At 51.0% G+C, this 17,184-nt stretch overlaps 2 protein-coding genes across 4 annotated transcripts in view; one reads left to right on the top strand and one right to left on the bottom strand.

Annotated features, from left to right (window-relative positions):
* Positions 1–11,507, bottom strand: part of DMGDH (dimethylglycine dehydrogenase) — a 95,461-nt gene extending 83,954 nt beyond the window's left edge. Inside the window, exons 1-2 of one of the 2 annotated variants that reach the window (XM_024111121.3) lie at positions 11,179–11,507; positions 7,417–7,591 (exon numbers count right to left, since the gene is read on the bottom strand). In XM_024111121.3, coding sequence (XP_023966889.2) covers positions 7,417–7,591; positions 11,179–11,285 — 282 coding nt within the window. In that variant the 5' untranslated portion in view covers positions 11,286–11,507. Of the gene's footprint in view, positions 1–7,416; positions 7,592–11,001 lie in introns of both variants that reach the window. The other variant, XM_024111122.3, reaches the window with a different exon arrangement.
* Positions 11,407–17,184, top strand: part of LOC101937801 (betaine--homocysteine S-methyltransferase 1) — a 31,278-nt gene continuing 25,500 nt past the window's right edge. For both annotated transcript variants that reach the window (XM_005286438.4, XM_065599071.1), the window contains exons 1-2: positions 11,407–11,882; positions 16,675–16,807. In XM_005286438.4, coding sequence (XP_005286495.2) covers positions 11,835–11,882; positions 16,675–16,807 — 181 coding nt within the window. In that variant the 5' untranslated portion in view covers positions 11,407–11,834. The remainder of the gene's footprint in view (positions 11,883–16,674; positions 16,808–17,184) is intronic.

The following is a 17,184-nucleotide window of genomic DNA, read 5'->3' as shown; positions in this document are numbered from 1 at the left end:
GGGTTGCCAGCGATGACAGGGCCGGCACCCTCCCGGGCCCCGGGGGTCTCGGACGCCCCTCCAGGCCGGGCCAGGGGACAGTCCCTCCGGACATGCCCCGGCGCCCGGCAGAGGAAGCACCGGGCCTCCCCCGTCGAATAATGGACCCGATAATGGGCCCCCCGGTAGGGCACCAGGAAGGACCCCTCGAGCGCCACTCCGGCACCCGCCGCCGGTGGCAGCTGAAGCTGGACCTGCCGGCGGAAAGACAGGATGTGCCGGAGGGCAGGGTCCTTACAGCCCAATGAAAGAGAGCTCAGAATGGAAATGGGCTTCCCCAGGGTGGAGAGGGCCGGCAACAGGGCGGCGTTGGGGAGGTAGGGCGGGACAGAGGTCAAGAGCACCCGTACGCCCAGGTCCTCCAGGGGTTCCAAAGGCACAAACACGCCCCCCACCGCCAGGCCTCGTTCCACCGCCTCCTGCGCGGCGGCCACCGACGCCAGGAAGAACACGGCCTTCCCGTACATCTTGGAGGCCGCCACGATGGCCGTAGGCCCCACCACCCTCGCCAACGCCCGCACATAAGTCTCAATGTGGGGCGAGGCAGGCACCAAATGGCAACGGACGCCATGCCTCCTAGTCAGCGAGGGGAAGGGGCCGTGGTCACCAGGGACAGGTCCAGAGGCGGCGGTCGGGGCGGACGACGCGGCGGCACGCAAAGAGGCGGCGGCCACCTGGGCATATGCTCTGGGGGCCGGAGGTGGAGCACCACCAGAGCTGGTGGAAGGGACGGCAGGAGAGGGAGGGGCCGCGGCCGGTGTCGGGGCCGCAGCGGGGACCGTAGCCCCGCCCGCAGGAGGTCTGTCTCCACGGGCAGGGCCCTTGCCCTTCTTCCTCCCTTGGCCCTTCCTGCCGGTGGAGGGGGCAGCCGCGGCAGCGGCAGTATCCGGGACAGGGCCAGCCGAGAGGCCGGCCACTGGGGTGGGCAGGGGTTCAGGGGCAGGGGCAGGAGCAGGGGCAGGGGCAGAGTCTCCCGCCATTACAACCTGCAGCCACTCCTCCCCTCTAGGCAAAAGACAAAACGAGGGAAAGGCAACCACTCCCCCCCGCTAGGCTGCAGGCTGGGGAGGAGGGTGCCAATGGAGAGGGCACACAGGAGCGAAAAGAGAGGGGTGGGGCGCAGGTACCAAAAAAGAAAGCCGGCTCCCCCGGCTACACTGGGGCGGGGGGGGGACTACAACAGTAAAAGGGGGGGTGAACAGTGCAAAAGGGGAGGGGGCAACAAAACGGGGGCACAAACGCGCGCGGGGGGGCGAAGGGGGGGGGTGCACCGGAGCAGCGGCTCGAAAACAGAATGGAATGTCCAGCCAGCTGCAGCCCAAGGACAAGGAGGGGTAGGAGGAAAAACTCCAGCCAGCCGCAGCCCAAGGACAGGGCCGGGAACACAGCCAGCAGGCTAGGAACCGAGGGGGGGGGGGAATGGGCACCAAAAAATAAACCGAAGGGGCTTAAAAGGAGGGGGGTAAAGTAGGGCCAACTAATACAAAGGGGACTACAGGGAGGGGACCCCACCAGCGAAGCGTAGTTGGGGGGCAGGAAAAGTCCAGGGCGGGGGAAAAGGTGCACCCACAGCGTTCGCGAAGCGCAGGCTCTGCCGTTCACTGCTGTAAGTAAACAGTCCCGGACGATGGAAATGGCGGGGGGAGCAAACAGCCCCGCCGAGGGGCGAAAAGCAGGTCCAGGTGGCACGCGGGGCGGTGGAGGGGTTGTCGGCAGCTGTCGGCGGTGGGGGTGGTGGTAGAGGGGGAGCAGATGGACGAAGGGGGGGGGCACCGCACCCCCCCCACACCCCCTTCAACAGTCCGCTACGGGGGACGGGATAGCAGGCTCCCAAGTCGACCTCGGAGCTTCCTGGCAAGCGACGGCTTCCAGTCCGAGGAATTACAAACGGGAGGCTCAGTACCGTCCACACTCCTAACGCGACTGGGGGCACCACCACCCCAGGAGCAAAGATGGCAAAGTCACTCAAAACACAGTCCTCAAACAACCCCCTCCACAATCTCCCGAACCAGGGACGCAGTCTCTTCGCTCTCCGCGACGGAGGCAGCGGCTCCCACACAGGAACAACAGCAGCAGCAGCGAGCGGCAGTCAGCCGGCCGGGCAACCGGCCAGGCAGGCAAGCAAGCAGACAGGTGGGCCCCCAGATGGTATCGGTGTTGGCGTAGGGGGGCCGATGCTTCTCCCTCCGGAGGCGAGGGCGAGGGGGGGGCAGGCCGGCAAGGCCCCCCCCACCGCACTCACTCACTCACTCACGCAGTAGCGGCAGCGGCAGCGGCAGCAACAAGGAGAGCAGCAAGCAGCAGCTGGAGAGGGCCAGGAAAGGCCAGAGGGAGAAGGGAGCACAGAGAGCTCCTGCAACCTGTAGCGGGGCGGCCTGGCTCCCAGGCGCCCCTGGAAGCGACGAGCCAGAACAGCCGCCAGAGTGCGCGGAGCCACCACGGCCTGTCCCCGCCCCCCGGAAGTCAAGGGGCGGGACAGGAAGTATAAAGGCCAGGCCACAGCGCTCAGTAGCTGGCCGGCAGCGGGAGAGGACAGACGCTGGTGCCCGAGCTCCCGCGGGCCTGAGCCTGCCGAGAGCCCGGTATCCTGAGGAGAACTGGCCGAGCCTGCCGAGAGCCCGGTATCCAGAGGAGCGGTCTGAGCTTCCCCCCACCGAGGGCCCAGAGGGAGCGACGAACCTACCTGCTGCTCGGGGCCCAGAGGAGCCCATGATCTGCGACCCAGCAGACGAAACTCAGGAGGAACAGGTACCCATGGAGGAGGAGATGGGAAGTGGCCCGGGGATAGCAGACCCCGAACCCATGTCAGTGTGTTGCGGTCAGGATCCCCACTGACTGCGTGGCAGACGGACTGCTGCGGATAGGGCCCCGGGCTGGAACACAGTGGAGTGGGTGGGCCTGTGTTCCCCCCTGCCACCCCACACCGGGTGGCAGTCTCTCCCCCTCCTTGTCCAAGGGGCCTGGGCCTCTGACAGACTATTTGTTTGCTGCCCCGCCCTGCCCTAGGGCCTGGGCTAACCCAAACTGACCCAGCCCTTGCTACAAGGCCTGGGCCGCTGATTGACTATTGGTTTGCTGCCCCGCCCTGATCCAGGGCCGGGGCTGCTAATTGTGTGCTCAGTCCCTGCCTAAGGGCCTGAGCTCTGAACTGTTGATTGTGTGCTCAGTCCCTGCCTAAGGGCCTGAGCTCTGAACTGTTGATTGTGTGCTCAATCCCTGCCCAGGGGTCTGGGCCCTAACTGTTGTTGGCTTTGTAGCGGGGTGGCCTGGCTCCCAGGCGCCCCAGGAGGGGACGAGCCCCACCCTGGAACTACTACACGTGGCAAGCCAGGCAGGAGATCCGCCCAGGATGTGGGCGCGAACTCTCGACTCCGGGGAGAGAGGGGCCAGGGGAGAAAGATCCCCCTCCCGAGAGATGGATCTGTCCCAGCTCTTGGTCCTGGTGACAGAAACCCAGGAGCGGCAGTAGGGGGCCCAGTTGCAAAGCAAAAGGAGCAGCAGGCCGCACAGCTGCAACAGTAGCAGCAGCTCATGGAGCAGCTTGGAACTCAACGGAACCAGCTCGTGCAAGATCTGGTCACCCAGCAGCAGGAGTTCCAGCGGGAGTGTCTCCAGCAACTCGCAGCAGCACTGGCCCGACCCGGAGAGGCACAGCCGGGAGGCGCAGCCGGGACTACGCGGCCTAGCCCCCCGATCCGGCTGACGAAAATGGTACCCGGCGATTAACCTGAAGCCTTTCTCGTCACCTTCGAGCGGGTGGCCGTCGTCGCCGGTTGGGCCCCGGAGCTATGGGATTCCATATTGGCCCCGTACCTGACTGGGACGGCGCAGATGGTCTACCGAGGCCTGTCGGTGGAAGCCGTCCAAGACTACAGCCAAGTAAAGGCTGCCATTCTGGACGCCCTGGATGTGAGTCCCGAGACTTTCCGCCAGCGGCTTAGAAGTCTGACCTACCCCACGGGGGCCCGACCTCGGCAGGTGGCCCAGGAACTCCGGGAAACCTGCAAGCGGTGGTTACAGCCCAAGCACCAAACATCGGAAGAGGTAATGGAACAGGTGCTGCTAGAGCAGTTCACCCATGTTCTTCCACCACGGGGGCGGGCCTGGGTCCTCCGCCACCGACCAGCGACCCTGGCCGCCGCCGTGTCACTAATGGAGGACTTCCTCGCGGCTGACACGCCGATAGGCCCGGGACTCCGAGGGGCCCCACCCGGGGCAGAGTGCCCTATCCCGGAGAAGAAAGTGACACCCGCTCGAGCAGATTTACGGATTTCCTCCCGGGAAACCGAGGGTTGGACTCGTGCCCCAGTGGCACCCGGGCGACCCGCTCGGATCCCGACCCCCATAGGGCGAAAAGACCACCGAAGTCCGCCAGGACCCTCCCCGGGGTTCGGCCCCGGACGGGACGGGCCACCCTGGGGCCCTGTTTCGCCTGCGGGGAGTACGGCCATCTCCAGCGGGACTGCCCGGGGCCGGAGTGTACCTTCGGTCAGGTCTGTGCAGGGGAGGCTCGGGCCCGTCCTTCCCAGGCGGCTAAGATCACCGTGCCGGTGGTCATTGAAGGATACCCGATGGTGGCCCTCCTCGACTCGGGCTGCGGACAGACGCTAGTCCGCCAACACTGACGCCTGATTGGGTGAAGCTCTGGACTGTTGATTGTGTGTCCAGTCCCTGCCCAGGGGTCTGGGCCCTAACTGTTGGCTTTGTAGCGGGGCGGCCTGGCTCCCAGGCGCCCCAAGAGGGGACGAGCCCCACCCCGGAACTACTACAGGCACCAAAAGTGTATGTGTGTCAGTTGCACTCCTCAGAGCTAGTTCTTCTTTCATCTCCTCAGAATCGACTCAGCAACAACAGTCCGAAGAGCTCCATGGCCAGCAGCAATTGCAGTACTGGTGTCCATAGTTGGTCATCTCCTCAGCTTTCAGCAAGATAGAGAGTCGGATCCAATGTGGCACAGGCTCTGGGACACAGCTCTCACAACAGACATCTTAGCCCTGTACTGTTCAGCCACTGAGTCCACAGCGTAGTCTCCAAATCCTCTTATTTATAACCTTTCCCTAGTGAGTTCTGACTCAGCTTTCAAACACTGATTTGTGTGGAACCTGTTAGACTGCTAGCCCTTAATGGAAACCCTCTGCATAGCTTCAGAGACAGCTACTGAGCATGCCCAGTAACTACCATACACCCCTTCCTGAGATGCTTCTGGGCCCTTCTCTAAGGGCTTGTCCACACTTGAAATGTTAGTGTCTCCCTGAGAGGCAGTATCTAGGTTGATTAAAGCATTCCGTTGGCTTAGCACTGTCTACACAGGGGGTAAGGCTGGCTTAACTATGCCACTCAGGGATTTTTCACACCTCCTGAGCGACACAGTTAAGCCAACTTAATTTTCTAATACAGACCAGGCCTCAGTGTCCTGCTTTGTTCTCTGCACATATGCAGATGCCAAAGACAGAAGAGTCAACAAAAAATCTAGTATCAGAGGGGTAGCCGTGTTAGTCTGAATCTGTAAAAAGCAACAGAGGGTCCTGTGGCACCTTTGAGACTAACGGAAGTATTGGGAGCATAAGCTTTCGTGGGTAAGAACCTCACTTCTTCAGATGCAAGTAATGGAAATCTCCAGAGGCAGGTATAAATCAGTATGGATATAACGAGGTTAGTTCAATCAGGGAGAGTGAGGTGCTCTGCTAGCAGCTGAGGTGTGAACACCAAGGGAGGAGAAACTGCTTCTGTAGTTGGATAGCCATTCACAGTCAAAAAAATCCATGTCACCTCCTCACTGCTTCTCTCCCCTACTTAGACTAAAAAAAAAATATGTACAATAAAGTATTGCTACAGTACAAGCATGTGTGTTATATTACCACTTGACAGAGGGGCAATGCTAGTGTCAGAATGAGACATTGGATTTGAAAGGAGGGACAACAATATTTTTGTTCAACTTAAGAAAAAAGCTGTTCTTCTAATTTATAGTGATCTCTTGCATTTCTGTTTTAAGTAAAAATTAAAGTTTAAAAACCCAAATTGTAGTAGTACTGCCACATTTCTATAATACATTTTAACAATTATTTTCACTTCTGTGGCACTATCCCTCCAAGAATCCCATAAGAATATACTGGATCAAACCAATGGTCTATCTAGCCCAGTATCCTGTCTTCTGACAGTGACCAGTGCCAGATGCTTCAGAGCAAATAAACAGAATAGGGCAATTATTGAGTGATCCATCCCGCTATCCAGTCCCAGCTTCTGGCAGTCAGATATTTAGGGACACCTAGAGCAAGGGGTAGCATCCATGACCATCTTGCTTAATAGCTGTTGATGGACCTATCCTCCATGAACTTATCTAATTCTTTTTTGAATCCAGTTATACTTTCGGCTATAACATCCCATGTCAATAACATCCCAGTCCACAAGTGGACTGTTCACTGAGTGAAGAAGTATTTTCTTATGTTTGTTTTAATTCTGCTGCCTATTAATTTCATTGGGTGACTCCCGGTTCCTGTGAGACAAGGTGGGCGAAGTAAAATATCTTTTATTGGTTCTTGTGTTATGTGAAGCAATAAATAACTTTTCCTTAGTCACTTTCGCCACTCCAGTCATGATTTTATAGACCTCGATCATATCCCCACTTAGTCATCTCTTTTCTAAACTGAACAGTCCCAGTCTTTTTAATCTGGGGACTGCATATGCAAGCTCCTCCATACCCCAATATTTTTTGTTCTCCTTCTCTGTACTTTTCCAAGTCATATATATTGTTTTTGAAATGAGGCAACCAGAACTGCATGCAGTATTCAAGGTGTGGGTATCTCCTGGATTTAAAACACGTTACCAACATTTATCCTACTTTACAGATGGGGAGCATGGGTAGTTTAAGGGTATGTCTATACTGCAATCACAGGATGTAATCACAGTCAACATACTCAAGAAAGCTTTAATCTAGCTATCTTGGGAGCCAGAACAGTAAAGCCAGGGTAGCACAAGCTTCAGCTCAGGCTGTAAAAATCTTCCCAGAACCCTGGGTTATTTCTTGTGGGGCTAGTCCACACAGAACTCACGCTGCCAGAGCTGCACTGTTGTGGGTGACCCTATCTAGCTAGATTAAAAGTAGCTCAAGTGTCTTGGCTCAAACTGCAATCACAGCCAGTGACTGCAGTCTAGATATACCGTAAGTGACTCTTCAAAGGTCAGATAGTGAGTCTATCATAGATCTAGGAACAGAACCTAGTGTTATCCTTTGTAACTAGATAAATAATAGAGAAACTGATTTTCTGGAAGGCCATGAGGTGGGGGAAATAAAATCTTTGCTCTACTGTCAGATTTTACAAGTCATCTGAAATCTCTTTTCGTATTTGAGATCTTAGCGATTAACAAGATTTTTCTTACTGCATGCCAAGTAGATCCAGCCGTCAGTTCAGATTTTTCAAGCAGAATGACATCCTTCATGCCAGCCTTGGCCAGGTGGTAAGCAAGACTTACACCAATGCAACCACCTCCAATAATCACTATCTCTGCTGTATCTTTCCATTTAGTTCCCAAGAAAGAAGATGGCTTTTCTTCCCTGGAAAAAGAAAGTCACAAACAGGATACAAAATTCATCTTTTATCTTCTCATCTAAGCTAGTAGTTAAAAGTTACCTTTAAAAATTTACCTTTATCTAGTCTGGCCTCCTGTATCTCACAGGCCATTAAATTTGATCCAGTCACCCCTGTGTTGAGCCCAGTAAATTGGGTTAGACTAAACATTGCAGTCTTCAGGAGATTAAACAGTTGTATGATACAGGCAGAGAGAACAGAAGAGACCGAGGTGTTACCAATGTCCCTGCAATGGCAGGGAACTGATTAGGTTGGATATGCCAGATGATACCAGCTGGTAATCCATGCTCTATGATGCAGAGAAAGGTGAAAGAACCCCAAGGTCCCTGCCAATCTGAACTGGGGAAAAAATTCTTCCTGAACCCAGATTTGGTGATCAGTAAGACCCTGAGCATTTGAGCAAAACCACCAGCTAGGCATCTAAGGCAGCAGACCCTCTATACCAGTGGTGGGCAACCTGCGGCCCGCACGCGGCCTGTCAGGGTAATCCATTGGTGGGCTGCAAGATAGTTTGTTTACATTGATCGTCCGCAGGCACGGCCACCTGCAGCTCCCAGTGGCCACGATTCGCCGTTCCCAGCCAATGGGAGTTGTGGGAAGCGGCAGCCAGCAAGTCCGTGCGGCCTGTGCCACTTCCCACAGCTCCCATTGGCTGGGAATGGCAAACCGCGGCACTGGGAGCTGCGGGCGGCTGTGTCTGCCGGCGGTCAATGTAAACAAAGTGTCTCACGGCCCGCCAATGGATTACCCTGATAGGCAGCATGGGGGCTGCAGGTTTCCCACCACTGCTCTATACCATCTCATAACACTAGATGGTAGAGCCCCCATAACACTAGAGCCCCCCCGGCTCCCCCGCTCCCATAATCCGAGCCGGCTGCACGCTCTGCAGCCGGTCCGGTTTCGAACCGCGCCCAGGGACCACCTGTACACGCTCGTGCTCCACACGTTGTATCTCCTCACCCTCGTGTCCCACCCCGACACCAAATGGCGGGACTATCTAACACCTGTGGAGGGTGATGAGCCCCGGTGGGCCAGTCTTTATTCCACCTTAGTTCCAAGGCCCGCCGGGGACATTGGTTGGCGGCTCCTCCACGGAGCCGTGAGCACGGGCGTGTACCTGGCGCGGTTCACCCCTATTCCTGAGGCCTGCCCATTCTGCGGCGTGAGGGAGACCCTGGCGCACGCTTACCTCGAGTGCACCAGGTTGCAGCCCCTGTTCCGGCTCCTCCAGAACCTCTTGTTGAGGTTCTGGCTGCACTTTTCCCCACACCTGTTCATTTATGCACACCCTATCCGTGGCCCCACTACGTCGCGAGACCTCCTCGTCAACCTCTTCCTGGCCCTGGCCAAACTCACCATCTATAATACCAGGGAGAGGATGTTGGACGAGGGGGTGCTCTGCAACTGTGGGGCCTACTTCCGTACCTCCCTAGTCTCACGTCTCCGGGCAGAGTTCCACTGGGCAGAGTCTGCTGGCTCCCTTGCCACCTTTGAGGAGCAGTGGGTGCTGTCCGGGGTTCTCTGCTCGGTGTCCCCATCCGGTTCCCTGATTTTGAACCTTTAACCGTCACCTCACTCCCTGTTTTTTCATTAGTTGTCCCAAGCAATCATTTGGTTTCTGGGTCCAGTGGTCCCTCCCGCTAGGCTGGGGGAGGGGCCTTTAGCAGTGGGCGGGTGAGCCTGCCCACTTAAAAAAAAAAAAAACACTAGATGATCTGATGATCCCTTCTGGCCTCACACTCTATGTCCGTATGACACTGGTTCGCCCTGTCCAGTGCCCCATCTACAACAGTGGTCACCCTCTGATGTTTCAGAGGAAGGCAAAAAAAACCAAACCAAAACAAAAACCCCAGCTCCTGGATCATTTCTGTGGCCCTCCTTTGAACTTTCTTCTGTATTTCTACATCTTTCTTGAAATGCAGACATTAATACTGGGCACAGTATTACTATTAGTAGCAGCGTTACCAAAGCTGTGAACAAAAGCAAAATCACTTCCCTACTTCTACCTGATAGTCACCTTTTTATAAATCCTAGGATTGCATTAGCCCTTTTGCCACAGCCTTGAAATGAGAGCTCATGTTGACGCGGTTACCCATGATGACCCCTAAATCCTGTTCTGAGTCACTGTTTTCCAAAACCAAGTACACCTCTACCCCAATATAACGCGACCCGATATAACACAAGTTCAGATATAACAGGGTAAAGCAGTGCTCCAGGGGGGCGGGGCTGCGCACTCCGGCGGATCAAAGCAAGTTCAATATAACGCAGTTGCGCTTATAACGTGGTACGATTTTTTGGCTCCCGAGGACAGCGTTATATCAGGGTAGAGGTGTATCCCATCCTGTAGGTATAGCCTGAATTCTTTGTTTCCTAATATATTATCTTTAATTCAGCTTTGTTAAATCCATTTTGCTGGATTGTGACCACCTAAACCAAGCAATTCAAAGCACTCTGTAACAGTAACCTGTCCTCCTTGTTATTTATTACCCCACCAATTTTTGTGTCATCTGCAAACTTTAGCAGCAAAGATTACTATTTATATCATGGTCTACTCTAAATCACTGATAAAAATATTCAATAATGTTGGATCAAGAAGCAATTCCTGGTGGACCCCTCTAGAAATATCTCTCCATTAAGTAGATTTTGGGATCTGTTAGTGAGACCATTTTTATCCATCTAAGGTATGCCCTGATGGCGCCATGTAATGCAGTTTTAAAAATCAGAATGTCATTTGGTACTAAATCAAATGCCACAGAGAAATCCAGGTACACTAAATCAACATAGTTGCTGTAATCCTGTTCTTTTTAAAAAGGTAACGCTTGACAAGACCTACCTTCCATAAAAAACATGCTAAACTGGCATTAATTATATTTTTAGCTTCTAATTCTTTGATAGAGTCCCAGATTAACCAGTCCATTATTTTGCCAACGATTGATCTCAAGCTAATATGGTCTGTGGTTCCCTTTTTAAATATTGGAAATGCCCTGGCATTCCACCAATCCTCTTCCACTTTCCCTAGGTTTCTAAGATTTGTTAAAAATTAACAGTAAGTGGTTCAGAGAGCTCCTTGGCTAGCTCCTTTAAGACTTTGGGGTTATGCAGCGCCGCTATGAATATGTTTAATTTTAGCAGCAGCTGCTAATATGGATTTCCCTCTTCACTTGTAATGAAGCCAAAACTGTCTGACGCCTTTCACTAGTATTTTAAAGCCTTCGTCGCTGTCAAACCCAGCAGATTGGTATGATTCGGGGATGCCTCTTTTCTGTGAATCGCAGCACTTACTTTGTTATTCAGCTGTTAAAACGATGAAGGAAATGGCTATGGCAGAATTTAGGAAAAGGGGAGACCTATATTAGGTCAGCTCGCCCGTCCTCACCTCTGTCACTCGGGGTCATACAACCTCTGCTGGGGGAAGTGGAGCCTGTGCACAGGGAAGCCGTCGCCTAGCGAAGTACTTCCATTCGCACCAACATTTTCCCTCCAGAAAAACGCGATGAGAGCGCGCGTCGCGAACCACCCCCAGCGCAGGCTCTAGCCCGCAGGCAGAACTCACCGCCCCGCAGTGCCGGAGCCGCTGCTAAGGGGGCGCGCCCGGCGCAGTAAGGCGAGCTCTCCGCCTCGCAGCTGGGGTGGGAGCAGCCTCAGGGCTCCCCGCAGCATGGCGCGTGCCGGACCCTCGCAGGCGCTGGGCTGGGCTGGCTCGGCTCACTCGGCAGGGTGGGAAACCTGCCTCCCTCGGGACCCCCAGTGGCCAATCCCCTTAACGGACGGAGCCGGGCCCGCCCCGCCCGCGGGGGGGTCAGGGCTGCCCTGCGGGGGGGAGCGGGGACACAGAGCCACCCCCCAGCGAACAAGGTCCTGCTGCCTTCCCTGTCAGCGAATGTGAAGTTACATCACGTCGGAGTGGGCAAGAGGCCAAAGCGCCGTGCGCCCGGGCAGAGCTGCGCGGGGCTCACACAGGACTGGCAGCCCCGCAGCGGGGCCAGGGTCACAGGGAGGGAGGGTGTTGCCTGTTCCGTAATGGGAGTTGGGGGCAGACCCGGCCACCCAGGACCCACCCCACATCCCGCCTCTCCTCCGGGGCTATAAAGGGGCGGGTGGGCTAGGCTGGGCTGTGTACGCCGAGTCTCGCTGCGCCGCCGGGGGAAGCGCCAGCCGCCGGCAGTAAGTGCCTGGGTGCAAAGACAGCGCTGCTAACGCCCCGGAAAAATGCAGTCGCCGCCTGTCGGAGCGAGCCCCCAGCACGCCAAGAAGAAGGTAAATGCCCGGGGACTCGCGCCTGTCTAGGAGCCGCTGGGGGCGCAGGAAGTCCCCAGTCCGTCCCACTTGCAGGCTCCCTGTAGCCGCTGGGGGGACTGGAGCGGTCGGCCCGGCAGCTCTCTTGGGGATAGCTGCGTGTGGCTGCTCCAGCTGTCCCGTGATGTGCCCCGAGGAGAAGCGGCCACCAAAGCTCCCGCTAAGGGTTTGAGCCCCTCACTTGCAAAGTCTGGAGGCACAGCTGTGTTGGAACAAACAGGATCACTTCGCTGAGCTACCATGGGCGGGCACCGCCCCCTGCTCCCATTCGGGGCTGCTGCTGCTAGTGCATGGCCGAAGGAGGGGGTGGGAAATAGAACCATCATGCAAATTGGGTGGGGCAAAATCCTGCTCTGAGAATAGCACTATCAGTCATCTCTCTGATATTGCCACCTCCTTCCAAGCACAGACCCTTTCCTCCCAGGGCATGGGAGGAGAGTGCCTGATTTCAGGCAGGTTTCAGAGGGGTTGCCTTGTTAGTCTGTATCAGCAAAAACAAAGAGGAGTACTTGTGGCAATTTAGAGATTAACAAAATTTTTTGATCATAAGCTTTCCTGGGCTAAATCCACTTCATCAGGTGCATCAGCTGATTTCAGACAATTTGAGGCTGAGAAGCAGTTTCTATAGTTGGCAGGTTCAATAGGCATTGTCACATTTAGTAACAGAATTTGCAGTCCTGCTCTTTCCTAGGACAGTGGTCTTCAACATTTTTTTCATTTGCAGACCTCTACAAAATTTCAAATGTGGGTTGCACCCCTTTGGAAATCTTAGACTTAGTCTGCAGACCCCCAGGGGTCCGTGGACCACAGGTTGAAAACTACTGGCCTAGGACTTTACCTTTTTAAAAACTTTTACAACCCTCTGATTGTTGTTTTTAAATCAAAAGGTAAATATATAAACATTTCTACAAATAGGTAGCTACAGTGAAAAGTTGAAGAGTTAACAGAAGCAAAATATAATCCCATGATCATAAATGTATCCATTGAGCTATTAAATTATTCTCTTATATAACTTTATGCTGCAACATTCATATTTAGAATGTAATGGCTTGATTAAATGAGTGAGGAAACGAAGCCACCTCTGAGTTCTTACCAGGAATAAATTTGAATAATTTGTTGTTTTATATTATTTGATATGCTGGATGAACAGTATTCATTATTCTTTAAAATTCTAGGAGTGCTGTATATTAAGTTGTTATTAAAATACCATATGCACAATTCTTAATCAGATAGGATTTCTATCCCTAGCTTCCTTGCAACTGTACAAGATTAAAGTTACTCCTCCATATATTTATATGACTATCGTTTTTGTGAGGGTACACAGATAAATGAGAGCCTTTGTACAGTCAGTTAGTTGAAGAAATATACTTAGATTGATGGTAACAGGTTACAATCCATTGACCAAACATTTGAACAATATCTAAACAAAATTTGATGGTTTCAGAGCAATAGCATATACCAGATATCTCTTCATGAAAGGGTCTGTGAAACCATATAATTACACCATGTTCATGGAATATTGCACTTGTGTGAAAATGTTTTAACTATTCTAAGTAACACTTAAGATTACTATAAATGAAAGGGATCAGAGGGAATTTTTTTTTCAATTTTGATTTATATAAAACACTATATATACAGGCACTTTTACTGTTCCCCTTAATAGCCAGTAAATTTAAACTGTAGCTACGCTACCAATTATCCCTAAAATTTCCTATCATTGCTAGCACCAACTGGTGCAACTTCACTCACGGTAGCCTGGGTAGGAAATTGTAGGTAGACTAAATTTAAAAAGCCTTAGTTAGTTTTCCATGATGATTTTGTGGGGCTTTCATCCAGCAAAGGGATTGGAAAAAGATTTTTTTTTTTTTTTAAATAAAAATGTGGTGTGTTATGTTTTTTGGGTTTATTTTTTACCTTTTGCAATTAGTAAGGATTCTCAGGAAGAACTGCCTTGAATTAATTTTTAACAGAATAATGGCCAACAAGTTCGCATTAAAGAGTATGATTTGATTTAACTGAGCACATTAAAACATAGTGTCCATATTTCATATTAACATGTATTCGGTACTTTGTAGTAGCTTGTAACGAATGCATGAGGTGATCTGAAATGTTTCCTCCCCTTTAAAGTTTCAGTCCGCTCCATCTTCATTAAACTTTTGAAGTGAACTCCCCCGGTGAAAGCTTCCTTGGCAGACCATGGAAACAGAGACCCAGATTATGATCTTCTACATCAGGAGTGGGAAAACTACGGCCCATGGGGCCGCATCTGGCCCATCTGACCTTTTAATCTGGCCCTCGAGCTCCTGCCGGGGAGCAGGGTTGGGAGCTTTCCCCGCTCCGGTGCTCCAGCCGGAGAACGAGGTCAGGGGTTTGCCTTGCTCCATTTTGTGCGTGCAGCAGCTCCGCGCGGCTCCTGGCAGCAGGAGCAGCCAGGGAGTTTCGCACGCTGCCCCTGCCCCCAGTGCCGGCTCTGCAGATCCCATTGGCCAGGAACCGTGGCCAATGAGAGCTGCAGGGGCGCTGCCTGCGGACGGGGCAGCATGCAGAGCAGTGTGGCACCGCCTCTGGAGGGGAGGCAGGCTGCTGTTTCCAGGAGCTGCTTCAGGTAAGTGCCGCCTGGATCCTGCACCCCTGAGCCGTCCCCTCAACCCCCCCCATGCCACAACCCCCTGTCCCAGCCCTGACCACCCTCCAAATCCTTTGATCCCCGCCTGGAGCACCCTCCTGCACTCCAAACCCCACATCCCTAGCCCCACCCAAAGTCTGCACCCCCAGCTGAAGCCCTCATCTCCTCTGTGTGTCCCCATGCCCCCCGTGCACCCCAATCCCCTGCCCCAGCTGGCCCTTCATACAATTTCCATACCAAGGTGTGGCCCTCAGGCCAAAAAGTGTGCTCACTCCTGTTCTACGTGGCAGATTTATTCCAGATTGCTTGGCCAGGCCCATTTTAGGCACTCAGTTATTCATTTGCAAACAATAATCTTAACAAAGGCTCTGAACTTTCATAGTTACAACACAAATACACATTAATGACTGGGAAATGCCTTCTGAGTTGCTGAATTTTGCAAGTTGAGGCCTGTTCCTACTCACGTTGAAATCAATGTCAAAACTTCCATTGTTGATTTTAATTGGAGCAGTATCGGGCTCACAGTGCATAAGCAAATCGTTGTTGTTTTTTTAAATAGCAGGGACGCTGCATTATGAAATTTACTTTGTTCATTTATTTAGAAAATGTCATTTTAGTCTGAAATATTTATGCTAATAGTATGTAAGTCAATGTTCTTACAGTATAATTTTTAGAACAAAGTTAATGTGAGAGCTTACTCAGATCTCTGTCAAAGCTGTGCTGAGAAATAACTGGTCATCTTCTTTATATATGCAATCTACAAGGTGTGTGGATTAGTGAAGTGCTAATTACAGAGGTTTTACTTTACACATCTCAAAGAGAAAAATCTATCAATGGATGGAGACTAAAAAGTGGAAAAAGTCTTCTACCAGGGGCTTTCAAACCACATACAACTGTATATGCACAAAGCTTTCATTTTCCTCCAGAGCTCAGATACTACTGCATAAAATAATAAACTGTGTTATGCCATCTGAAAAGGGTAGATATGGAGGGTAATGTGGCTAGCCTTAATTGTAAAAACTTTGAACTCCAAGGCCCATGACTGTGTAGTCATTGTGAAATGTCTGGCTACATCTGATTTTTTTTTCCCAATAAAATGCAAACAAATATGAGATCCAAATGTGGAATCTAATATGTAGGGATATTATGCAATTGTGGTCCACTTATTAGAAGTCTTTGGGTACATAAACCAATGAGAGGAATACGAGACATCTAATATTTTCAGATATAACCCAATGCAATATTATCTTGCGCCAGTATTCATATTATAAAAGAAAACTATTCACATTTTCTTTACACTAGCTTACAATTCAAGACAAGAAATGGGGCAAAACATGAAAAAGCTGAATATTTTTTGTAACCTGGCATCTTTTTAAACTTCTGGGCTGTGCAAAATGGGCAAGGTTCTCTTTGATTTTTACAAATGTGTGTGAGCAAATCCAACCAAGTGAAAACAGCTTGCACAGAAAGCTAAAATGAGATTGCAGCATTTTAAGATGTCAGATATGTGTGTCAGTAAAATGTTACATGCATGCTTTTTTAGCTGTGGCATGATACCTTCGTTGTGTCATTTTGTACCACAAGCTACTTGTGTTGCAGCATTGCCTCAGTGACCTTTATCTCAGCTGAAGAGTAAATGAGTTACTAAAAAAGTAGGACACTAGTGTTTCTCTTCCAATAGTTAACAAATATTTTGGGAGCACATAGGGCCCATAATGGGTGGGATTTTAACCATTTATTTTCATGGGAGCATGACTGGGCCCTTGACATGTGATTTTTTTTTTTTTTTTTTTTTTTTTTTTTTTTTTTTTGGAACAGTGCATTTTTCAATTTTTAATAAAATTGTGATCATAGTCGGGAGCCTAGGTACTATATGTATGCTTATTATAATAAAATCCTACATTCTTTGAAAACTAACCTTCTGCCATTGTTTAAGCCTGAAAGATGCTTTAAAGAAACAATAACATATTGCTGCTGCTGCTGTTGTTGTTCTGATTGCAGTAGCCCCCAAATTATGCTTAGCTGTTTCCAAAAAACAAAGGATGAGAAAGTCCCTATCTTGAAAAGTGTGTAGCCTACAAAACTACATAGCTACAGTCCATCAACCTTTCCTCCCTTATTATTCAGGGTATTCTAGAACGTCTAGATGCTGGAGAAATTGTGATTGGAGATGGAGGATTTGTGATAGCTCTTGAAAAGAGAGGTTATGTAAAAGCTGGACCCTGGACTCCAGAAGCTGCAGTAGAACACCCAGAAGCAGGTCAGTCTTAACAAGAAACTGTAATCATGTGGAGAATGTAAAAATCTTTGATTATATGTAATAAATTACATATTTTGTATTAGAATTTTTTAGCAGGTTTTTAAATAGAAGTATCGAAACAGCTGCTCGATTATTTAAGACTCATGCACCTTTGTTGTAATGGGGCTATTTTAGGAGTTGTGTATTGACTTAAAATGATATAGTTTGTTTGTTTATTTAATACCTGCAAGAAATTAGAAGTTTTTAATAATGAATGTAAGGGCTTAGAGATCTTTTCATATACTCCACTATACTCATATACTTTCAAGATTTACTCCACTGTGAAATGAGAAAAAATTAAAGGCTATAAGAACATAAGAAATGCTGAAGTGCAACAG

This window comes from Chrysemys picta, chromosome 6, assembly GCF_011386835.1.
Source record: "Chrysemys picta bellii isolate R12L10 chromosome 6, ASM1138683v2, whole genome shotgun sequence".
Lineage (NCBI taxonomy): Eukaryota > Metazoa > Chordata > Testudines > Emydidae > Chrysemys > Chrysemys picta.
The sequence above is the reverse complement of the archived record's forward strand: the minus strand, read 5'-3'. Positions and strand labels throughout refer to the sequence as shown.